Source organism: Tachyglossus aculeatus, chromosome 2, assembly GCF_015852505.1.
Source record: "Tachyglossus aculeatus isolate mTacAcu1 chromosome 2, mTacAcu1.pri, whole genome shotgun sequence".
Classification (NCBI taxonomy): Eukaryota; Metazoa; Chordata; class Mammalia; order Monotremata; family Tachyglossidae; genus Tachyglossus; species Tachyglossus aculeatus.
Window position 1 is genome coordinate 80,821,065 of NC_052067.1, and position 25,118 is coordinate 80,846,182.

General features: G+C 44.4%; 1 protein-coding gene across 7 annotated transcripts in view; it reads left to right on the forward strand.

The window, feature by feature from the left end:
- MAP7 (microtubule associated protein 7) overlaps positions 1–25,118 on the forward strand; it is a 213,848-nt gene that overhangs the window by 15,941 nt on the left and 172,789 nt on the right. For 2 of the 7 annotated variants that reach the window (XM_038759156.1, XM_038759196.1), the window contains exon 1: positions 9,053–9,376. The exons of 1 other annotated variant lie outside the window; for it this stretch is intronic. In XM_038759156.1, the coding sequence (XP_038615084.1) occupies positions 9,244–9,376 (133 nt within the window). In that variant the 5' untranslated portion in view covers positions 9,053–9,243. Of the gene's footprint in view, positions 1–9,052; positions 9,377–9,994; positions 10,026–25,118 lie in introns of those variants that run through there. 4 more of the 7 variants (XM_038759147.1, XM_038759215.1, XM_038759163.1 and 1 more) reach the window with 3 other exon arrangements.

Genomic DNA, 25,118 nt, shown 5'->3' on the forward strand with positions numbered 1-25,118 from the left:
AGCAGTCAGACTAGAGGGATAGATTTGGGAATCCTCTCCGAAGATGTGATAGCTGAAGCCATGTGAGCGAACGAGCTGAGAGAGTCATCGTAAAGCAAAAACAGTAGAGGGCCAGGAACAGTGCCCTGGGGGGATGCCCACCCTTAGAGGATAAGAGGCCGAGGAGGAGCCAGAGAACAAAATTGACAAGTAATCGGCGAGGCAAGAAGACTGGAATAATACCATGTCATTAAAACCTGACAGTTTTTTCAAGAGAGTAGAGGAATGGCACATGGTGTCAAAAACAGCAGAGAGATCAAGGACGATCAGGACAGAATATGGCCCCTGGGGATTTGGCTACTAAGTGAAGCAGCGTGGTTTAGTGGATAGAGCACAGACCTGAAAGTCAGAAGGACCTGAGTTCTAAACCCAGGGAATGTGATACTGCTATATTGTACTCGCTTAAGCTCTTAGTACAGTGCTCTGCGTGCAGTAAGTGCTCAGTAAATACGATTGAAAACCCTGCTCCATCACTTGTCAGCTCTGTGACTTTAGGCAAGTCACTTATCTTCCGTGCCTGTTATCTGTAAAATGAGGATTAAGACTGTGAACCCCATGCGTTACAGGGACTCCGTCCTACCTGACAACCATGTTATCTACCCAAGTGCTTAGTACAGTGCCTGGCAGAGAGTAAGTACTTAACAAATACCATAAAAAAGTGGTGATTGTTGACCTTGGAGAGAGCAGTCTCAGAGGAGGGAAGAGGTTGAAAGCCAGATGGCAGAGGTTCGAGAAGAGTGTTGGTGGGGAGATAATGAAGGCAGCGGGTGTATCTTACCTGTTCTAGGAGTTTGGACAGGAATAAGGGCGATAGCTCTCAGCCTGTTCAAAGAGTGGGTACTATAAGTGTTGGGTGGTGGCCCAGGTGGGTAGTGTGGTGAGCAAGAGTGACTCCATCTTATCATGTAGGAGATTATTTGACCCTGGGAGCAACAAGGCTGAATTGTAGACTCCTGGGCGGTAGCCAATGGGCTGGTCATTTGGATACCCAAATTAAAAAGGGAGTCAAATCCTTGGTGAAGGGCTCATAGGTATAGCACCTGATATTAACAAGGAGAAATCCCTGGGGTGGGGCTCCTGACAGATAGGACAAATCCTTTTTATGGTATTTGTTAAATCCTCACTATGTGTCAAGTGCTGGGGTTAATCAGGTGGGCTATAGTTGCTGTCCCACATGGGGATTATAGTCTAAGTAATAATAATAGTAGTAATTATGGTATTTGTTAAGCACTTACTCTGTACCAGAGACTATACTAAGCCCTGGGGCGGTTACATGCTAATTGGGTTGGATGAGGTCCCTCCTTCCAAATAGGGCTCAGTCTCAATCCTCATTTTAGGGATGAGATAACTGATACACATAGAAGTTAAGTGATTTGCCCAAGGTCACACGGCAATCAAGTGGCAGAGACAGCATTAGAACACAGGTATTCTAGCTCCCAGGCCCATGCTTTATTAACAAGGCCACACTGCTACAATCTCTCACCACCTTTCCTCCCAGCCACCCAGAAAAATCTCCCTGCCCTCTGTCCAGGGAGTATTTGCTCCAATATAGGAAGCATCTTATCCTAAATATATAAAAAAAGTTGTTTCTAATGTTTGAGGGTTAACAACGCCATAGACTTTGCACTCTCAAGTGCTGAACCTAAAACTATTTTTACATTGATCAATGAATGCATTTGGAGCTATAATTAATAATAATAATAGCATTTGTTAAGCACTTACTATGTGCAAAGCGCTGTTCTAAGCTCTGGGGAAGATATAAGGTTATCAGGTTGTCCCACATTCTCCACATTTTACAGATGAGGGAACTGAAGCCCAGAGAAGTTTAGTGACTTGCCCAAAGTCACACAGCTGACAAGCGGCAGAGCCAGGATTAGAACCCATGACCTCTGACTCCCAAGCCCGGGCTCTTTCCACTGAGCTACACTGCTTCCCTAATGATCCAGTGATCATTCCAAGTGATCTTGCAGTGAGGAGGAAATAGAAATAGGATATTGGAGAAGCAGGTAATCCATATTTTCATTCATTCATTTAATCATATTTATTGAGCGCTTACTGTGTGCAGAGCACTGTACTAATCGCTTGGGAAGTACAAGTTGACAACATATAGAGACGGTCCCTACCCAACAGTGGGCTCACAGTCTAGAAGGGGGAGACAGACAACAAAACAAAACATATTAACAAAATAAAGTAAATAGAATAGTAAATATGTACAAGTAAAATAAGTAGAAATATGTACAAACATATATACAGGTGCTGTGGGGAGGGGAAGGAGGAGGGGGGGGAGGAAGAAGGGGGCTCAGTCTGGGAAGGCCTCCTGGAGGAGGTGAGCTCTCAGTAGGGCTTTGAAGGGAGGAAGAGAGCTAGCTTGGCGGATGTGCGGAGGGAGGGCATTCCAGGCCAGGGGGAGGACATGGGCCAGGGGTCGATGGCGGGACAGGCGAGAACGAGGCACGGTGAGGAGGTTAGCGGCAGAGGAGCGGAGGGTGCGGGCTGGGCTGTAGAAGGAAAGAAGGGAGGTGAGGTAGGAGGGGGCGAGGTGATGGACAGCCTTGAAGCCGAGAGTGAGGAATTTTTGAGCATCCCACATGAGAAGGTAGAGTCTTTACCTGTTTCTAGATCTGTGCATTAGCGATTCATATTAAAACACAATTATGGTCAGGAAAAGAGGCAGAGACTTAGGTCCTCTCCCAGTTTATTGTGCTTATTTTTAATATGATTTTTAAGTATTTAAAATGTGCCAGGCATTGTACTAAGCACTGGAGTAGATAGAAGCTCATCAGGTTGAACACAGTCCCTGTTCCACATGGGGCTCACAGTCTTAATCCCCATTTTTCTGATTGAGGGATCTGAGGCATAGAGAAGTAAGATGACTTGTCCAAGGTCACACAGCAGACAAGTGGTGGTGCTGGGTTTCAAACCCATGTCCTTCTGGTTCCCGGACTCATGCTCCATCCTCTAGGCCACACTGCTTTCCTTTGTGTTTCATGAACTGAAATTTTATCTTTCTAAAAGAAAGTGTTCAAGATTTTACCTTCAAATTCCACTTTTAAGGCCATATGAGTACCAATATTAGTTCTACAGTCTCTTTTGAAAGTGGGGAGCGTAATTTTCTGTCGAATGTGGAAAGGGCAGGCATTCCAGGCCAGATGCTGGACGTGGACGAGAGGTTGGTGGCGAAATAGATGAGATCGAGGTCAAGTGATTAGGTTGGCATTAGATGAGTTGAAGCATGCAGGCTGCGTTTTAGTAGGAGAGTGATGAGGTGAGATAGATTGTTCCTCAATTTCTTCATCCATAAGAGGTTAGCCCAAAGAAGCCGACTGGATTCTTAGCTCATAGTAGCCTAGAAACCAAATGCTAATTTTGTCCTTTAGGAAAATAGAGATGAAAGCCACATTTACGAGATCTTCTTGTACCTCTGTAATATTCTTTAGGCCTCAATTTCTTAATCTGAAGAAAGGGAATGATTCCACCTGGTCCTTACCAAAACAGTCTATAGAGGACATTAGGTATTTAAAGAGAGTAGTACCTTGGTCTGAGAAATTTGAAAGTGAAATGGGTGCAGCAGTGTATCTCATTTTAACATTTTCCTGGGGAAGAATAAAAGAAGGGAAGGAAGATTCTGCAGTGTGCTGTGAGATTCATAATGCCAGCAGCAAAGTATTCCATCTCTGATATGGAACTCCTTATCTTCCCACCCTGTCCTCCCTCTGACTTTCCCATCACTGTAGACAGCACCACCGTCCTTCCTGTCTCACCTTTGGTGTTATCCTGGACTCATCTGTCTCATTCAATCTGTCACCTAATCCTGTTTTAACCTTCACAACATTGCTCAAATCTGCCCTTTCCTCTCCATCCGCACTGTTACTATGATGATCCAAGCACTTATCCTATCCTGCCTTGACTACTGTATCAGCCTCCTTGCTGACCTCCCTGTTTTCTATCTCTCCCTACGCCAGTCCTTTCTTCACTCTGTTGACTGGATCGTTTTTCTACAGAACTGTTCAGTCCATGCTTTTCCACTCCTCAAGAACCTCCAAGGGTTACCCATCCACCTCCTCATCAAACGGAAACTCCTTGCCATCCCCTTTAAAGCATTCAATCACCTTACCTCTCCTAACTTGCCTCCCTAATTTACTACTATGACCCAGTCCTCACACTTTGCTCTTATAATGTCAACCTACTTACTGTACCTCGATTTCATCTACTCACCACAGACCTCTCACCCACGTCCTGCCTCTGGCCTGGAACATCCTCCCTCTTCACATCCGACAGACTATCACTCTCCCACCTTCAAAATCTTATTAAAAGCACATCTCCTCCTAGAGACCTTCCCTGACGGAGTCCTCATTTCCTCTTCTCCCACTCCCTTCTGTGTCACCCTTGCACTTAGATTTGCACTCTTTATTCACCCCTCCCATCACCACAGCACTTATGTCTTGTCTTGTCTTGTCTTATACGAACCTCTCCATAGTTTGTTTATATTATTGTCTGTGTCCCCTTCTAAACTGTAAGCTTGTTGTGGGCAGGGAACATTTCTACCAACTCTGTTATATTGTACTCTTCCAAGTGCTTAGTACAGTGCTCTGCATACAGTAAGCCCTCAATAAAGATGATTGGTTATATGCAACTTGTTTCACGAGGCTTAAGTTTTAGGGTCTCTAAGGAAAAAATTAGGAGACGACTCCTACTTTCAAATGGATTCACCAAAGTCTTTTTGAAATTTGTGTCACGTAGCAGACAAGGAGGGTTTTGCCCCCTTGACTCCACAAAGTGCTCAGTGTGGGATGTAGATTTATAAAAACAGTATAAAAGGCCCCAAGGGGTCTCAGCACTTCTTGGCTGATGGCACTGAAACTACCAAGATGGCATTTACTGTTTTTTTGAGTACACAATTGGAACAAAAGTCACACATACAAAGAATATCAAAGCAAGCGAGCCTTTTATGTTTTAAACACACAGAGTCAGGATTTCCTTCATTGCTATAGTGTATGGAGGCTTTGAATCATACTGCAAAAATAGGAGGCCTGCTGTTCACTGGTTTTCCCGTTTCATGACAGAAGCCTTCAGCAAGCAGTGAGATGTCTCAGTGAAAGCAAAGGAGACCTCTTAGTAGCTCAGTGGAAAGAGCACGGGCTTGGGAATCAGAGGTCATGGGTTCTAATCCCACCTCCACCACTTGTCAGCTGTGTGACTTTGGGCAAGTCACTTAACTTCTCTGTGCCTGTTACCTCATCTGGAAAATGGGGATTGACTGTGAGCCCCATATGGGACAACCTGATTACCTTGTATCTCCCCCAGTGCTTAGAACAGTGCTTTGCTATGAAGGATGTCCTATCTTGGTGCTCATTCTTGTTCTCATTCGTTCATTCAATCATATTTATTAAGCACTTACTGTGTGCAGATCACTGTACTAAGTGCTTGGAAAGTACAATTCAGCAACGAAGAGAGATGATCCCTGTCCACACCGGGCTTTCTTTCACAGGCTTTTCCTGTGTCTCCCATCCTTGTGGCTTCACAGCACTTCACTCACTTCGCCTGGATCATTTTTCTACAAAACTCTTTCAATCCATCTTTTCCCACTCTCAAGAACCTCCAATGGTTGCCCATCCACCTCTGCATCAAACAGAAACTCCTTGTCATAGGTTTTTAGGGTCTTTTCCTCATGCTTGGAGGTAAATGCTTAATAAATGCCAAAAAATAAAATAATTCAGAGGTCCATCTGTCCGAGAGTGGCCAATAATCTGGCTTTATACCAAACAGTCTGGGTTATAGCTAGTCTGCCCATTGCCAGATCCAAATATGGTACCAAATTATTTCCTTCACCACCCCTTCAATTTGGCTCTCCCCCTCCCTTTCACTCCATGGAAATTGCCCTCTCAAAGGTCACCAATGATCTCCTTCTTGCCAGATTCAAAGGCCTGTACCTCTTACTATAATCCTTCTTGACCTCTCAGATGCCTTCAACACTGTGGACCATCCCCTTCTCCTGGAAACATTGTCCAACCTTGGCTTCACTGACACTGTGCTATCTTGGTGCTCATTCTTGTTCTCATTCATTCATTCAACCATATTTATTGAGCACTTATTGTGTGCAGATCACTGTACTAAGTGCTTGGAAAGTACAATTCAGCAACCAAGAGAGATGATCCCTGTCCACACTGGGCTTTCTTTCACAGGCTTTTCCTGTGTCTCCCATCCTCGTGGCTCAATTCTAAGTCCCCTTCAGGTCTCCATCTACACCCACTTCCTTAGCGAATTCATTCATTCCCATGATTTCAACTACCATCTCTCTTCAGATGATTCCCAAATCTACTTCTCCTGCCCTGATCTCTCTCCTTCACTAAAATCCACCCTTTCCTCTCCATCCAAAGTGTTACTGTGTTGATCCAGCCTCCTTGTTGACCTCCCTGCCTCATGTCTCTCCCCACTTCAGCCCGTACTTCACTGACTTCGCCTGGATCATTTTTCTACAAAACTCTTTCAATCCATGTTTTCCCACTCTCAAGAACTTCCAATGGTTGCCCATCCACCTCTGCATCAAACAGAAACTCCTTGTCATAGGTTTTTAGGGTCTTTTCCTCATGCTTGCAGGTGACACTATGAGGACTAATATCTTTTCCAAGTTTGTGCGGATGTGGTTGGAGAGGAAGTTGGCTATTTGCATACTGATATAGTAGAAGCAGCATGCTGCCATGGATAGAGCACAGGCCTGGGATTCAGAAGGCCATAGGTTCTAATCCCTGCTCCACCACTTGTCTGTTGTGTGACCTCAGGCAGGTCACTTCACTTCTCTGGGCCTCAGTTACCTCATCTGTAAAATGGGGAATAAGACTGCGAGCCCTACATGGGACAGGGACTGTGTCCAACCTGATTTGCTTGTATCCACCCCAGCGCTTAGTACAGTGCCCGGCACATAGTAAGCACTTAACAAATGCCATCATTATTATTAGAATGAAATAAGGGCAGAGGAGTTGATTTGCTAGTTAGAGCCCCAGGTTCAAAGCAACATAAGCTTCCTTGGACTCCCACATCAATTTTGAAGGGCTTTTTAATAATCAATATTTATTTTGCAGTTTACTTTTATGATCTAGTAAGGCTCTCTGTGCACTTCCCAGACTTCAAACGCCCCTCCCAAAGCTTTTCAGAGAAGAGTCAGATAGGATTGCATGCTTGAGATCTGAATAGAAACCTAAAGTAAATTAGAGCCCACTAAACCTCATGTGAAATAAATAAAATAGAATTTTATTCTATTTAGTCCCTTCTAGACTGTGAGCCCTCTGTTGGGTAGGGACCATCTCTGTATGTTGCAAACTTGTACTTCAAGTGCTTAGTACAGTGCTCTGCACACAGTAAGCGCTCAATAAATACGATTGAATGAATGTGAAACAGAACCCAGTTTATTCCTTTACTTAGTTTGTCTAGCTGCATGGTCTTGTAAAAAGGACACAGGACTAGTAGTCAGAAAGCCTGCTTTCTAGACCCAGCAAGCCCTGCTGAGTGACTTTGGGCAAGTGACTTCTCTGTGCCAGTTTCTTTGTCTGAAAAATGGGGATAAAATAATTGTTTTCCTCTTCCTCTTATTTTATGAGTCCAGTGAGACAGGGCAGTGCTCATTGTGAGTCCTAGTAATAAATGAGTAGCTGTTTAAGCCTTACCCTCACGTGTCTGTGTGTGGGCTGCTTTATTAAAAAAAAAGCTTGGAATTATAACAGAAGGGAGAGTAATTTGAAGAAAAAGGATATAGATGTTCTGTGAATTTACTTACTTGCCTTTGATTATAAAGGGGAAAGTAAGTCTGAAATCTTTTACTTGAGAAAGTTTTTCTCTGCCGTTAAGCCACGTTGGGGGGGGAAAAAAAGTCCATGGATTATCATTGGTAGTTGGTAGTAGTGTGGAGTTGGGGCCTGTGAAAGAGGGAAGAACCTCTCTGTGTAGGAAGTTAATGACTCAAGTGAAAATTGCATATGCTAAGCCAGGGCAGAATCCCAGTACTGAGTGACTATAAAACTGAGAATTAGGTCAAGTTATGCAAATTGTTGAGAGCACCCAGAAGTGGCTGTGGTAACTTTGACATTGGGAAAACTTTGTGAGATGCAGTTGTGGTGGTAATTTCCCTTTCTGCACAGTTGATTTATTCCTAATGAATGGCCTCCCTCCCATGAACTAGAAATTATAGGTAGGAGTGCTCCCACATGTTTCAAGGAGAAAGGGGTCATCAATGTGCTGGTTTCCCCTGCTGTGCTAGGAACAGAGATGAGCCTGAACAAACCACTTTATATTTCTTCTGGTGGCGCGTGTGTGTGTGAGTGTTGCGATTCTAGGATGTGACACTTCACGTGAGCTGATGTGTAAGGATGCTGATCTTTGATGTTTGATTCATCTGGAGATTGCAGCTCTTGGCAAAAACACTGGCTTCCCGCCTGGAGTCCCTTTAGCTTTCCTTCACTGAATCCTCCTCTGCTTGTGTAAGCAGCCCTCTCCTCCCTCCTCCCTCCTCCCCACCAATCCTGCTGCTGCGAGGAGGAAAGTTGCTGCCCGGTTCAGCTTTGATTCCAGCTTTTCCCGCTGCAGCCCTCGCTCCGCAAGTTCCCCCGGATCCAGAGAGCATTCCGGCCGACTTCTGCTCCGCTGCTGGGGGGAGAGCCGGGGGACACCCTCCCATCCTCCTGTGATTAGGATATGTCAGGGTTGTCAGGGCAACTGTTCATGGCAACGTATCATATTTTCCCCTCTTGTGGGGCGTGCTGAATATTTTAGTGTGCTGGAGCCGGAGGAAGATTGGAAAAAGGGGTGCTGTGGTAGGGAGGCGAAACTGAACTGTGGGATCTGATAGAACAGGTCAGGTAGTTGGGGAGGAAGGGAAAGGGAGAGCGAGAAGCATCCAAACCAGTGTGTGGCTATTTAGGACTTTCCTTGGAAGGGTGCGTGCCCGTGAGTTTATGTGTGCATGTGTGTGTGTGCCTTTGAGAATGGGGAGGGGGTTGTGAGGAATGGGGGTGGGGGCGATTCAGGCCTTCAGCTGCCAAGTGGATGGGAGGACTGTATTTGTCAGCTGTTTGCACACTGTCTACTCAGAGGGGATCTATTACAAGTGCTCGAATGAACTGGCAGCTTAGAAACTAGCAGCTTCCCAGGAGCTGCAATTCCATAAACGTATTCTGAGTATTTGAACAACACGCCCTACTGAGTCGCGGCAACATGCAAGGATCAGCTATTGCTGTGCGTCAGGAGAGACTGAAGAAGACCAGTCCACGGCTAACTCCCCCGGGTTTGTTCACCATTAACGAGGAAGATGAGCAGCAAAAGAATGGAAATTCCAGAAGCCCGAAAGGTAGTGTTTTAGTTCTGTACCGTCTCACTGGGACTATGGGTAGCAGAGTCTAGCCCCGCATGTTGTGCAAATGGTATTTGAATGATAAGCTGCACAGTGTACTGATGCCCTAGCAGAGCGGTTTTGCCAGTGGATATTTTGTGCTCACAGAGGGAGGGGCGTTCACCCTGGATCTGGCACATTTCCAAAGGGCCAGCTCTGCTGAACAAATAGCCTCACTAACTGCTTTGAAATCTTGATTTTTTTTTTTTTCCCACGTGCATCTTCCCTTGATGGTTACTGATGCCACAGTCATCAGAGAGACAGTTTGTAGGGTTGAGGCTTCAAATGGATAGTTGTGAGGGTGTAGCTTCTTGAGAAGATCTATAATTCTGCTTATTTACAGTGATGTCTGTTTACTTGTTTTGATGTCTGTCTCCCCCCTTCTAGACTGTAAGCCCGGTGTGGGCAGGGATTGCCTCTCTTTATTGCTGAATTGTACTTTCCAAGCGCTTAGTACAGTGCTCTGCACACAGTAAGCTCTCAATAAATACGACTGAATGAATGAGAGGATCAGGTGGTATCTCTGTGTCCTAATGAGGCGAATGTGCTAGGGAAGGATTGTCATTTTGAGCTTCCGGAGAGTGAAGGCAGATGGAGCAGTTTGGGGGTAAGTTAAACTGGATGGGGTCACATGAAGGTATGTTACTATTGTTTCTATACTGAAGAGGAATAGGCATTGAGAGAAACATGCTGTCAGGGGGGATAATATGTTGCCAATTTGTACTTCCCAAGCGCTTAGTACAGTGCTCTGCACATAGTAAGTGCTCAATAAATACGATTGATTGATTGATTGATAATAACCCTGCAACTAGGCATCTTTCTGAAAGCTTGTAAAAGAGATGTCTGATTTTACTTGTACATATCTATTCTATTTTATTTTGTTAGTATGTTTGGTTTTGTTCTCTGTCTCCCCCTTTTAGACTGTGAGCCCACTGTTGGGTAGGGACTGTCTCTATATGTTGCCAACTTGTACTTCCCAAGCACTTAATACAGTGCTCTGCACACAGTAAGTGCTCAATAAATATGATTGATTGATTGATCCTTAGGATACTCTGCCTAGTGGTTGAATGTGGCAGAACATATTGGCAAGCCAGTTCAACAGCTGGGGAATGCCTCAGGTACAGCACTGCCTTATAGCCAGAACTTGCCACGTTTAAATTAATCTGTGGGAGAGAGCAAGCAACATTCTGCACTTTTGGATTATGACTTGGTTCCTGAATTTGAAGTGTTCATTACCGTGACTCAGGTTCCCCCTCCCTCCCTTCACTCGCCAACACCTTTAGTTGATCGGTGATTCATTCCCGAAGTGCAGACATGATGAGCTTGGAGTTTCTAGATATTTGTGCATTACTGATGAGATAATGCACTGTATGTATTCCAGTTGCTTTGTCACTGGGTTATCGGCTGTTTCTCCTACCAGGAGGGCGAGTGGAGAGTTAGAACAGGCAAGTTTAAGTAACAGAGTGAATTGCAGTTCTGAGTCAGCCTGGGAGAGATTTTATTGATAATTGAATGAAGTCTGTCTTATGAAAAAGGATGTGGCTATTGTTTTTATTATGAAATTTTACTCTCCTTATTTGACTTTAAATGAAGTCATTCCCAGGCAGACTGTCTTCAATGTAAAATTAGTTAGTACTTATTTAATGTGTGGACAGCTGTCTGTGAAGGCTCAATTATATATTCCCAGGAACCTGGTACAGTACTTCTGCATGAGGGCAGTCAAGTGCTGACTGAGGAGGATGAGCTAACACTATTAGGCGCCAAAGTTAATTTCTCTATTTGCCATGGGGCTAGATATCTGAACTAGATATGTCTGTTAGCCATTAACTAGGATGGTGTCTAACTGGTTGGCCACCAAGTGGTTGGTAGGTTTTGAAACTGGTGCTCCCCTTGAACTAGTTGCCTGGTTATTTCTTGGGTGTATTTTTGGTGGTCCTCTGCAGATTTGTATGTGAATCTTTGGGACAACAGTTACTGGCAGTCACCCCTTTCCAAAGTATGGGTGTCTTGTGCCTTTTAGACCTCTTCTCCCCTGCACCCAGACCTTGGTCTTTTTAATCTATTTTGGAGGAGAGGAAGTGGTTTTCTTAATAAATCTCTTGCTATTTGTATCATCCTCCACAGGAACCAGAGGTGTTTTAAAACTTGAAATCAGTCAGTGGTATTTATGAAGCACTTATGTGTGCAGGGCACTGTACTAAGTATTGGGAGAGTACAATACAATAGAATTGGTCAACATGATCCCTTGCCCACAAGGAGCTTATAGTCTAAAACGAGTAAGCCCTTTGCCCCTCTGTATGAAAAAACCAGTTCCCAAGTGTTTTGTCAGGGACTTGAGCATATTGCTCTCAAGGTTTCTTTTAGTGATTTCCCCAAATATACTTTTGGCTAAGTATGGAGAGAAACCAAAGACTCATGCTTGGTGAATGAAACTTTATGGTTGTCGGTTAACTGTTTCTGATCACTCCTGGATAAGAAATGTCACCTTTTTTTTTTGGTAATCCTTAGAACTGTGATACTTAAATGTCAATATTCATGCAGGATCTGTTACAAATCAGTCAATCAATGCTATTTACTGAGCACTTACTGTGTGCCTAGTACTGTCTGGTAGAGTGCACTTGGGAGAGTACACTACAGTAGAGTTGTTAGATACATTTCCTGCCCAAAAGAAGTCATTCATTCATTAAATCACATTTGAGTGATTACTGTGTGCAGAGCACTGTACTAAGCACTTGGAAAGTACAGTTCAGCAATAAAGACAATTCCTGCCCAAACCGGGTTTACAGGCTGCGGGGATTGTATTTGTCCTCTAGACTTTAAACTCATTGTGGGCAGTGACAGTGCCTGCTAATTCAGTTTTATTGTACTCTAAAAAGTGTTTTCAACAGTGCTCTGCACCTAGTAAGCGCTCAATAAATACTTTTGATTTAATCCTGGTGGTCATCCTTGCTCTCCACATCATCATCATTCTCAGTAATTCTCAGTCTCTTTTGCAGGCTCCTCCTCCCCATCCCATCCTCTTACTGTGGGGTTTCCCCAAGGTTCAGTGCTTGGTCCCCTTCTGTTCTCGATCTACACTCACTCCCTTGGTGACCTCATTCGCTCCCACGGCTTCAACTATCATCTCTACGCTGATGACACCCAAATCTACATCTCTGCCCCTGCTCTCTCCCCCTCTCTCCAGGCTCGTATCTCCTCCTGCCTTCAGGACATCTCCATCTGGATGTCTGCCCGCCACCTAAAGCTCAACATGTCGAAGACTGAACTCCTTGTCTTCCCTCCCAAACCTTGCTCTCTCCCTGACTTTCCCTTCTCTGTTGACGGCACTACCATCCTTCCCGTCTCACAAGCCCACAACCTTGGTGTCATCCTCGACTCCGCTCTCTTTCACCCCTCACATCCAAGCCGTCACCAAAACCTGCCAGTCTCAGCTCCGCAACATTGCCAAGATCCGCCCTTTCCTCTCCGTCCATACCACTACCCTGCTCATTCAAGCTCTCATCCTATCCTGTCTGGACTACTGCACCAGCCTTCTCTCTGATCTCCCATCCTCGTGTCTCTCTCCACTTCAATCCATACTTCATGCTGCTGCCCGGATTATCTTTGTCCAGAAACGCTCTGGGCATGTTACTCCCCTCCTCAAAAATCTCCAGTGGCTACCAATCAATCTGCACATCAGGCAGAAACTCCTCACCCTGGGCTTCAAGGCTCTCCATCACCTCGCCCCCCCCACCTCACCTCCCTTCTCTCCTTCTACAGCCCACCCCGCACCCTCCGCCGCTAACCTCCTCACCGGGCCTCGTTCTCGCCTGTCCCGCCATCGACCCCTGGCCCATGTTATCCCCCGGGCCTGGAATGCCCTCCCTCTGCCCATCCGCCAAGCTAGCTCTCTTCCTCCCTTCAAGGCCCTACTGAGAGCTCACCTCCTCCAGGAGGCCTTCCCAGACTGAGCCCCTTCCTTCCTCTCCCCCTCGTCCCCCTCTCCATCGCCCCCATCTTACCTCCTTCCCTTCCCCACAGCACCTGTATATATGTATATATGTTTGTACATATTTATTACTCTATTTATTTTACTTGTACATATCTATTCTATTTATTTTATTTTGTTAGTATGTTTGGTTTTGTTCTCTGTCTCCCCCTTTTAGACTGTGTGCCCACTGTTGGGTAGGGACTGTCTCTATATGTTGCCAATTTGTACTTCCCAAGCGCTTAGTACAGTGCTCTGCACATAGTAAGCGCTTAATAAATACGATTGATGATGATGATCATCATCCTCACTCATTCTGTGTGTGTGTGTGTGTGTGTGTGTGTGTTTCATCACTAGGAATAGAGAGGGAGGAAAAACTGTGTATGTGTATGTATGTATATTTATATATATATATATATATATATTTGTGTGCGGGTACATATATATCCCCACACATTTTTTTTTAGCTGGTTGCTTAAGTGTATTAGATCCTAGTGAAACATTGCCCTCTGACAACTCCAGAAGAAGAAATTTGAATCGACAGATTTCTCCATCACATAAAGGGGCCACTTAGCTTCTCAAAGAGTAGAATCACTCAATGTAGCCTGGATATAAGGGTTGTCTTGTGTCCATCTGTCAATATTTTATCTCTCTCGTGCTCCATGCCCTTTTGGTGAAATACTACTATGACAAATGATTAATCTCATATCTACATGTTTCAGCCACACTCATTTTGTATTTTATATTGACAATATAATTCCTTTATTTTGCCAGCTCTTTGTTCCTGGTACCTACCTTTGCAACTCCTACAGGGCACTCATCCATCAATCCATGGTATTTATTGAGCACTTTCTATGTGCAGAGCACTGAACTGAGTGCTTGGGAGAGTACAGTACAATGGAATTAGCAGGCAACTTCCCTGCCCATATTGAGTTTACAGTCTAGACATGAGAAGCAGCAAGGGCCCGTGAGTCAGAAGGATATGGGTTCTAATCCTGGCTCTGTCACACGTCTGCTGTGTGACCTGGGGCAAGTCACTTAACTTCTCTATGCCTTAGTTACCTCATCTGTAAAATGGTGGTTAAGAATGTGAGCCCCATGTGGGACAGGGATTAATTTATATCTACCCCAGTGCTTCAAACGGTGCTTGGCACATATTAAGTGCTTAACAGGTACCATAATTATTATTGCAGTCCAGAGGCACTTATGAGTTCTAAAGACTAGTAGCAAAATAGCCTAGCAAGATAATCTAACCGGGAGTTTCCAATGTGATATAGAAGACTGAACAAAAGCATTTATTCCTACTCCAAAGTCTATTAACAGTTAGGGTATAAAAAGGATTTGTTAACTCAATTGAAAATTATTAAAGATTTCTTTTGGGACAAACTTCCCCATACCTTGCATTTTAATCATAAGCAGTAGCTATGCATGAGCTGCTGGAATAAAAAGCAATATACTTAAGAAGAAATGGTGGTCTCTGGTAAACGTGTGGCATGGGCCCCAACTGTCTGGTCTTAAAGGCTCCAGTTTTCTTCTAATGGCATCTTTTTCTAATGGGCTTTACCGGAATTGCTAAGTGCTTTGGCGGCCTGATTCTGCAATCAATAGGAGTGTAAATGTTTTTCATGTTTTGCTTTTTCATAGCAGAAGAATCTTAAAGGAAGGATGTTCTACCAGCCTTACATTTCTGCTTTTTTATTGTTTTATCCTGATTCGCTTTGGTCTTTCAGGTCTCTCCTCTTCCTGAAACAAATGTGGGTGTTTTCCTAAGAGGTGGAGAGGTTTGACTTGATTACTGGGTTGCTGACAGAGCTAATATCTTCTTTTGTTCCTTTGGTCCTGCTGGATGCCAGCTATTGGCTGATTCGGCCAGGGAGGGGGATGGAATCATTCAGGATCCTTGCAGAGGGCTTCCTGTGAAATTGTTCTTCCGTGTAGTCAAATTGCTGTTTGCCGATACTTCTCATGACTCCCCTCCTGGAAAGGTAGAATTTCTAACTAGTTAAGGTTTCCTAATGAAATGCAATCTGCCCTTTCCCATTTGTATTCCCATTGGACAGGTGACATCCAACTACTGTAATGCTCTCTTTGTAAGTCAGGAGGCTTTTTTGTATGCAGAGAGGAGTCTTATGTCAAGAAGTGTGAATACCACTCCAGACTCATTCACACACAGAATTTCCCTGTACCGTTTCCCTTTGTTCCACTGGCCTTTGGCTTTTGTCTGGTCCCGGTGTCTTTAATTTTTGCCATTTCAGGAACTTGGAAAAACTTTTCAGTAGTAAATTTAACAGCCAGCTGAGTGAAAGTACATTGTGTGAAGATAAAAAATCTCCTGCATCTCTAGAGCCTAAGGGAAATTGGAACCAAAATACAATATGTTCCAACTGTTATAGCTAAGCTTAAAGGCCCTCTTTAGGATCGTGATGAATGCATCATCAGGTACAATTGTTTGCAAGCAGAAGAGCTGGGAATACCTCAGCCCTAGGAGACTAACGCAATCGCATTAACTAAAAATCCCTCGGGACCATTCCTAGGTCCTCATTATTGGAAAGTTACATTCTGAACTTGAATTGAGTATCCATTTTCCACTATGTCTCTAGAAAAGGACTTAATGATAATAATAAAATTGTAGTTTTAAGCACTTACTCTGCGCCAGCACTACACTAAACCCTGGGGTGGATACAAGCAAATCAGGTTGGACACAGTCCCTGTCCATGTGGGGCTCCACGGTCTCCATCCCCATTTTACAGATGAGGTAACTGAGATACAGAGAAGTGAAGGGATTTGCCCAAGAACACAAAGCACACAACTGTGGGAAGTCAGGATTAGGACCCATGACTCTAAACTCCTAGGCTCTTGGTCTATCCACTCCGCCATGCTTAGCCCCATTGCTATCTCTCCTGTCAGGTGGCCTGGTGGTGTTCCTCTACTGTGTTTTATTGTGAGCCCGTTGTTGGGTAGGGACCGTCTCTATATGTTGCTGACTTGTACTTCCCAAGTGCTTAGTACAGTGCTCTGCACACAGCAAGTGCTCAATAAATATGATTGAATGAATGAATGTGAGCAGAAAATAATACCCAATTGGAACTTGACAGGAAAGGTGATTCTAAAATTCCCCATACCTCAAGAAGTAGTCTCCTGAATCTTGGTGGTGTTCCCACATTTATGCTTCCCTGGGCTGGGCGATGTGGAAATTCCACTTCTAGTGGCCAACTCTGGAGAAGTCTGGGAAACAAAAAGGGGAGTGTACTATTTTTATCCCTTATATCTGGGTGTACCCTACCGGGAGCATAACTGACAGGGATGAGCGAGTGTGTGGGACTTTGCCGAACTCTAAACCTATAATTAATTCTGTCATTCAGGCTTTTGATTCCAAGGGCTTTGTGACTAGGATGACTCTTGCTCCTCATAGAGAAGCAGCGTGGCTTAGTGGAAAGAGCATGAGCTTGGGAGTCAGAGGTCGTGGGTTCTAATCTCGACTCTGCCACATCGAAAATGTGTGACCTTGGGCAAGTCACTTAACTTCTCTGTGCCTCAGTTACCTCATTTGTAAAATGGGGATGAGCCCCATGTGGGATAACCTGATTACCTTGTGAACAGTGTTTGGCACGTAGTAAGTGCTTAACAAATGCCAACATTATTGTTATTATTTATGTTGGGAGACTCCACTGTTATCGACATCATCATCATCATGCTGATAGTATATCCTGGTTCAGCTGGGACAGTCCCAGATTTTGGTAGGTTGTCCTAGGCAAATAAGTGGCCCCAAATTGCATCAGCGCCTACTTCGAACTTGGAAACTGCCCCACCCAGGCTGCAAATGCTCAGTGGATGCTCACTTTGTTCCATGAAACAGTACATGACAGAAGCAGCGATGCTCAGTGGTAAGAGCATGGGCTTTAGAGTCAGAGATCATGGGTTCAAATCCCGGCTCCAGCACTTGTCAGCTGTTTGACTTTGGACAAATCACTTAACTTTTCTGTGCCTTGGTTCCCTCATCTGTAAAACGGGGATGAAGACTGAGCCCCACATGGGACAACCTGATCACCTTGTACTTCCCAAGCGCTTAGTACAGTGCTCTGCACACAGTAAGCGCTCAATAAATACGATTGATTGATTGTAACGTCCAGCACTTAGAACAGTGCTTTGCACATAGTAAGCGCTTAATAAATGCCATTATTATTATTATTATTATCATTATTACTCCAACACTTAGAACAGTGCTTGGCATGTAGTAAGCACTTAACAAGTACCATAATTATTTTTATTATGAAATCCTGGGACTGTGCAGTAAGGATTTCTCTGGGAGGCTAAGGGGGCTTTAACATTAGGTTTCTCTTGCAAGGTTTTTGCACTCATCCTCATGGTCTCTGACAGGGAAGGGAAAGGTGTGCAAGCTTGGCATAGTGTTCTAATGCCATAATTCTCAACAAAAATATTATGATTAGCCTACCTTTCTCTAAATATTTGGGGCACTAGGGGGATATGGCCTTAGATTATGAGCCCCAAGAGGGACAGAGAGCATGTTTAATTCCCACCTGTGAATTTTCTTCCAACGCTTAGTACAATGCTCTGCACACAGAAAGCACTTAATAAATACTATTACTGATACCAAAGGATTCTACAGGAATGCTGACTGTAGAATAACCCCAAAGCACCATAATCCCCCTCAAGATTGCGGAGAGGAGTACTCCTTTGCTCCTGCCTTTCTCCTGCTCTCTTGCCATCACCACTCTCTCTGATCCCCACTTCTTTCTATCAGAGTACCAGTCTCCCTATCCTAATAATAATAGCAATAATAATAATAATAATAGTACTTGTTAGGCACTTACTATGTGCTAAGTACTGTTCTAACTGCTGGGGTAGGTACAAGCTAATCAGGTTGTACACAGTCCCCATCCCAGATGAGGCTCACACTCTTAATTGCCGTTTTACAGAAGAGGTAACAGGCACAGAGAAGTGAAGGGACTTGCCCAAGGTCACACAACAGACAGGTGGTGGAGCTGGGATTAGAACCCAGGTCCTTCTGACTCCCGGGTCCATGCTTTATCCACTAAACCACAAAGCAGCGTGGCTCAGTGGAAAGAGCATGGGCTTTGGAGTCAGAGGTCATGGGTTCAAATCCTGGCTCTGCCAACTGTCAGCTGTGTGACTTTGGGTAAGTCACTGAACTTGTCTGTGCCTGTTACCTCATCTGTCAAATGGGGATGAAGACTGTGAGCCCCCCGTGGGACAACCTGATCACCTTGTAACCTCCCCAGCTCTTAGAACAGTGCTTTGCACATAGTAAGCACTTAATAAATGCCATCATTATTATTATTATCTTTGAAGCCCTAGTAAAATCACACTTCTGGCAAGAAGCTTCCCTGACTAACCTCTCATTTCTCCCCCCTGTTTTGCCTTTTCTTCTGCATTGTCTGTGCATTGTGTCTGTACCACTTGAGCCCTTTGATACTCACCCTACTCTAATCCACAGCACTTATGAACATAGTCTTATACTCTGCTGCTTCCTCTGTTTGTAATGTCTTTTAATGTATGTTTTCCCCATTTGATTGAAAACTCGTGGAGGGCAAGGATCATGCCTACCAACTCTATTGCACTGTACACTTAGTGCAGTGCTTGGTACATAGTAAGCGCTTTACAAATACCATTATTGTTATTATGCTCCCAAGCACGGAATACAGAGTACTGCTCAAAGTACTCAATAAATACCATTGACTGATTGAGTAGTATAAATGACAAGGTTAAAATAGCTGAAAAAATCATTGAATGCACAATTGAACATACAGCACATATGTGCTGCAAGGGAAATTAAAGTGCTTCAATCCAGCACTGGTCAAGAACGCTAAAAATGTAGAGCATCAATGAAAATATTTTCAAAAATGAGTATCCTCAAGCCAAGTTCTTTCCTTTAAAGAATGGTTGGTTCAAAAACACATGATAAGCTCTGGGTAGTGCAAAATTGAAATTAAAGGAAAATTATTTTTCAAAATCATTACTAGTAGATTTATTAGCAAAATTAGGGAAGCAGCATGACCTAGTGGAAAGAACGTGGTCCTGGGAGTTAGAGGATCTGGGTACCGATTCTGGATCCAACACTTGTCTGTTGTGTTAGCTTGGACAAGTCACATAACTTCTTTGTGCCTCAGCTACTTCATCTGTAAAGTGGGGTTTAAGACTATTTGCCCCATGTTGTAGGACATGGACCGTGTCCAACCTGATTAGCTTGTATCTACCCCAGAGCTTAGTACAATGGCTGGCACCTAGTAAGTGCTTAACAAATATCATAAAACAGAAACTCCTTACCATCGGTTTTAAAGCACTCAGTCACCTTGCCCCCTCCTACTGTACCTGGCTTCTACCTACTCACTGAACCTTGATCTTGCCTATCTCACTGTCAACCTCTCACCCACATCCTGCCTCTGACCTCGAATGTCCTTCCTCTTTATATCTGGTATTCAATTGCTCTCTACCCTTCAAACCTTAATAGAGGCACATCTCCTCCAAGAGGCCTTCCCAGACTAAGTCTGGGAAGCAGCGTGGCTCAGTGGAAAGAGCCCGGGTTTTGGAGTCAGAGATCGTGGGTTCAAATCCTGGCTCCACCAACTGTCAGCTGTGTGACTTTGGGCAAGTCACTTAACTTCTCTGGGCCTCAGTTCCCTCATCTGTAAAATGGGGATGAAGACTGTGAGCCCCCCATGGGACAACCTGATCACCTTGTAACCCCCCAGCGCTTAGAACAGTGCTTTGCACATAGTAAGCGCTTAATAAATGCTATCATTATTATTATTATTAAGTCCTCTTTTCCATTTCTTCCACTCCCTTCTGTGTTGCCCTGACTTGCTCCCTTTACTGTTGGATAGGGACTGTCTCTATATGTTGCCAACTTGTACTTCCCAAGCGCTTAGTACAGTGCTCTGCACACAGTAAGCGCTCAATAAATACGATTGATTGATTGATTGATCACCCCCCTCCTAGCCCCAGAGCACTTATGTACTTATTCAAAATTTATTTATATTAAAGTCTGCCTCTAGACTCTAGACTGTAAGCTCATTGAGGACAGGGAATAATAATAATAATAATAATGATGGCATTTAAGTGCTTACTATGTGCAAAGGAATGTGTCTTATTGTACTTTTCAAGTGCTTAGTACATTGCTTTGCACACAAGCATTCAATAAATATGATTGATTTATTGATTATAAAAAGAGCAGAATAATTTTCCAGTTTGTTGTGGAAACAAATGAAGATTCAAGTTCATGCATGGAGAAACAGGGTAGACTCAAGGCTGTCTTAGAGTAGTATTCATTCATTCATTCAATTGTATTGAGCACTTACTGTGTGCAGAGCACTGTACTAAGCGCTTGGAAAGTACAAGTTGGCAACATATAGAGACAGTCCCTACCCAACAGTGGGCTCACAGTCTAGAAGGGGGAGACAGAGAACAAAACAAAACATATTAACAAAATAAAATAAATAGAATAAATATGTACAAATAAAATAAATAGAGTAATAAATACATACAAAAATATATACAGGTGCTGTGGGGAGGGGAAGGAGGTAAGGCGGGAGGAGGGGGAGAGGAAGGAAGGGCTCAGTGTGGGAAGGCCTCCTGGAGAAGGTGAGCTTTCAGTAGGACTTTGAAGGGAGGAAGAGAGCTAGCTTGGCGGATGTGTGGAGGGAGGGTATTCCAGGCCAGGGGGATGACATGGGCCAAGGGTCGACGGTGGGACAGGCGAGAATGAGGCACGGTGAGGAGATTAGCGGCAGAGGAGTGGAGGGTGAGGGCTGGGCTGTAGAAGGCAAGAAGGGAGGTGAGATAGGAGGGGGTGAGGTGATGGACAGCCACTGGAGATTTTTGAGGAGGGGAGTAACATGATCAGAATGTTTCTGCACAAAGACGATCCGGGCAGTGGTGTGAAGTATGGATTGAAGTGGGAAGAGACAGGAGGATGGGAGATCGGAGAGGAGGCTGATGCAGTAATCCAGACGGGATAGGATGAGAGCTTGAACGAGCAGGGTAGCCATTTGGATGGAGAGGAAAGGGCGGATATTGGCAATGTTGCGGAGGTGAGACCGGCAGGTTTTGGTGACGGATTGGATGTGAGGGGTGAACGAGAGAGCGGAGTCGAGGATGACATCAAGGTTGCGGGCTTGTGAGACGGGAAGGATGATAGTGCCGTCAACAGTGAACAGAGTCAACAGAGTAGTAGTATTTTTAACACAGAAAAATACTGGAAGCCATAGTGCCTTAATCTCAGGACCTCACTGTTAAGTATCAATCAGTGGTATTTACTGAACACCTATTCTAAGGAAAGCACTGTAATAAATATTTGGGAAAGTACAACAGAGTTGGTAGACATGGGCCCTGCCCTCAAGGAATTTACAATCCAGAGGGGCAGGAACTAACTAAAATAGAGAAAGCAATAGAATATAGAGATTCGTTCATAAAGTGCAACTGGTAGTGGTGAGTATCCAGATATTTAGGTGGTATGGAAGTATTGAATTGGCGGTAGGTGGAGAGTTTAGATGTTCACTGGGGAAGACATCCAAGGGGAGATGTGCCTGCACAAGGGCCATGAAGACCACTACTCTGCTGGTTGTGAGGTGGGAGGGAATTCCAGCCTGAAGGGTGGATATGAGCAAGAGGTTGGCAGCAGGAGAGATGACAGCAAGACACAGTGAGTTGATCAGTTTGAGGGGAACGAATTGTGGGAAGGGATGTTGTGGTAGAAGAGAGTGGCTAAATAGGAGGGAGAGAGCTGGCTGAGTGCCTTGAAATCAGTGGCCAGGAGTACCTGCATGATGAGCTTCTCGAGGGCAGGGAATGTGCCCACCATCTCTCTTGTACTCTCCCAAGCATTCGGCATAGTGGCCTGCACACAGTAAGCCCTCAAGCACCATTGATTGAGTCATTGTATAGATGAATGGGCAATGATTATAGTTTTTTGAGGAGTGGGAAGACATATCTAGAACAATGTTTTAAAAAGATGGCTGGGCATCAGGAGTACAGTATGAACCAGAAAGGGGAGAGATTGGAGATAAGGAGGTCTGCAAGGAGGCTGATGACTCTTGCAATGATCCTGGCTTCTGCCGAAGGAGTGTTTCCCGCCACAGCCACATAATTGACATTCTGTATCCCACGCTGAGGAGTATAGACTATATGTACTGGATGTCAGAACAATGACTCATCATACCAACCTGTAATTTTGAAGGGGTAAATGAAAGAAGAGACATTTCCCTGATGTCAGAGGACAGCATTCCCACCTTTCCACCTGTTGTTTTAGAAGTGCTTAAGGGTGTAAGGATCCTTTTAATATCTAGAGTTGTTAGAGCCCCTGAAAGCCAGACCTCTCTGGTGTGCTTTGGTCTCAGGGCAAAGACTGATTTTCTGTGCTATTGAAAATGAAACAAGAAAGGTATATATATATATATATATATATATATATATATATATATGTATATATATATATATATATATATATTTCCACTTTTGATCACTCAGCCTCAGCTTTTTTCCCCCGCCAGTGAATTGGATGCACACCAGAAATGTCCATAGCACAAAGTCCAAGGCAGGAGAGAAAGCAGCTGAGACTGTGAATGTTCATGTTGTCAACCACAGGCTTTCCCGCCCTGGTTTTGAATGATAACAAGGATTTTTCTCTAGTTCGAATTCCACCACTACTGAGCCTTGTTCTCCTAGTTCTGGTGAGAGAGAAGTCTTTGTTCTTTGCTGTAACATCACCTTTTCAAGAGGCTTACCTTTTACCCTTGAGTTTCACTGGGACACAATAAATGCTCAACAAATGCCAATAATTGATAGATGACAGCAGTGCTTTGCTTTCTTTTGGGAGCCATTAGAATTTTGGGAATGCGTGTAGTTGACGTACCTGGAGCACACAGTCCTTACTGTTTCAGACAGGTTACCTACTTCCCTTCCAGATAATCTCAAATGGAAAACTGGAGGGAGCTTAGAATAGTGCTCTGCATACAGTAAGTGCCCAGTAAATACCACTATTGTTTGATTCCACTGGTAATAATGGTGGTATTTGTTAATCGCTTACTATGTGCCAAGCACTGTTCTAAGTGCTGGGGAGGATACAAGGTGATCAGGTTGCCCCACGTGGGTCTCACAGTCTTAATCCCCATTTTACAGGTGAAGGAAGTGAGACACAGAGAAGTTAAGTGACTTGCCCAAAGTCACACAGCAGACAAGTGGCGGAGGTGGGATTAGAACCCATGACCTCTGACTCCCAAACCAGTGCTCTTTCCTCTGAGCCACGCTGTTTCTCTAGGATCCATATGCTGATTTGGGGCCAAGTCCATTGTGCTGCTGAATAAACCTCCTGGGTCAGCAATCTTTAACTTCCAATGGATTACTGATAAGATGATACATGGAGCCAGATGCCTGGTCCCATGATTGAAAGCAAAAGGCATGCAGTGGGTGGAGCTGGCATACTCTATCTGGGACATTCCTTGGGGCAGGACTTTGCCCTGAAGTTGGTACAGTCCTGGCAAAGGCTTGGCTATGTAAATTACCACATGATGACCATTTTTGCAATGGAGATAGCTCTCAGAGTCTGATAACTGAGGAATTCGGTAAATGTGGATCAAATTCCGACATGAGAACTAGAGATGAAGGGCTTCCATTTCCCACAACCTCCTCTCTAATTCATCCCGGCTCCCCTTGCCGCATTTTGATTTTAATTCAGGATGTGCCACTCCAAGCTTGTTAATCCTGGTGCATGAAGAAAAACTATGGAGAGTGCTGGTTCTGCTGAAGAAACCAATCCCACATGGTGTTAAACCAGTTTCCCACCACTTTATTTTTAGTGTTGCTCCTCTGAATCAATCAATCAATTGTATTGAGTGCTTACTGTGTGCAGAGCACTGTACTAAGCGCTTGGGAAGTACAAGTTGGCAACATATAGAGACGGTCCCTACCCAACAGTGGGCTCACAGTCTAGAAGGGGGAGACAGAGAACAAAACATATTAATAAAATAAATAGAATAGATATGTACAAGTAAAATAAATAGAGTAATAAATACATACAAACATATATGCAGGTGCTATGGGGAAGGGAAGGAGGTAACCTCTGAAGCAAGTTTCTGTGGGGTCTAAGAGGAGTTATCCAGCTAGAGATCCAGTGGTGCTTGTTTTTGCAAACTGTGGGAAGCACCTGCCCTTCTGGAACTCCAACTCTCACCCATACACCTCCCCAGCCACCCACAAAACGTACCTTTTATGTACTTCTCTCTTTAGCTAATCCTGCTCCACCTTGGAGCCCGGACTCTTTGTTTGCAGGTCCCAGAAGAACAGGTTTTCCCGAGTGATGAGTTTTGGAGCTGACTTTCATGAGCTTTATGAATTTGTAAGGGAGGGCCCGAGTGTTGGAATAATAACCACTTAGTGCTTCCCAGCTTGGAGGAAATGAAAGTGGGCAAGTTTTTACAGTAAACAAGTGAGGCTTCACATTCCTCAGTTAGTAATGATCGTGTCAACTCCTGCCCCACTGCTCACCCTTTTTTCACCAACCTCAACTAGGCTTTGGCTCCTAAAGAAGGTCCTTGGGGCTGAAATGCTGGGGCCTTGGTTTCCCACCTAAGCCTAATAAGTGCTCTTCTGGGACCAGATCAACCCCCTGAACCGGGTCTGACCAGATTTCCAAAGAGCAATCTGGGAGACAGATAGGATTCCTTGTGAGTGAATAGAGACATAACACGTTCCCCATGC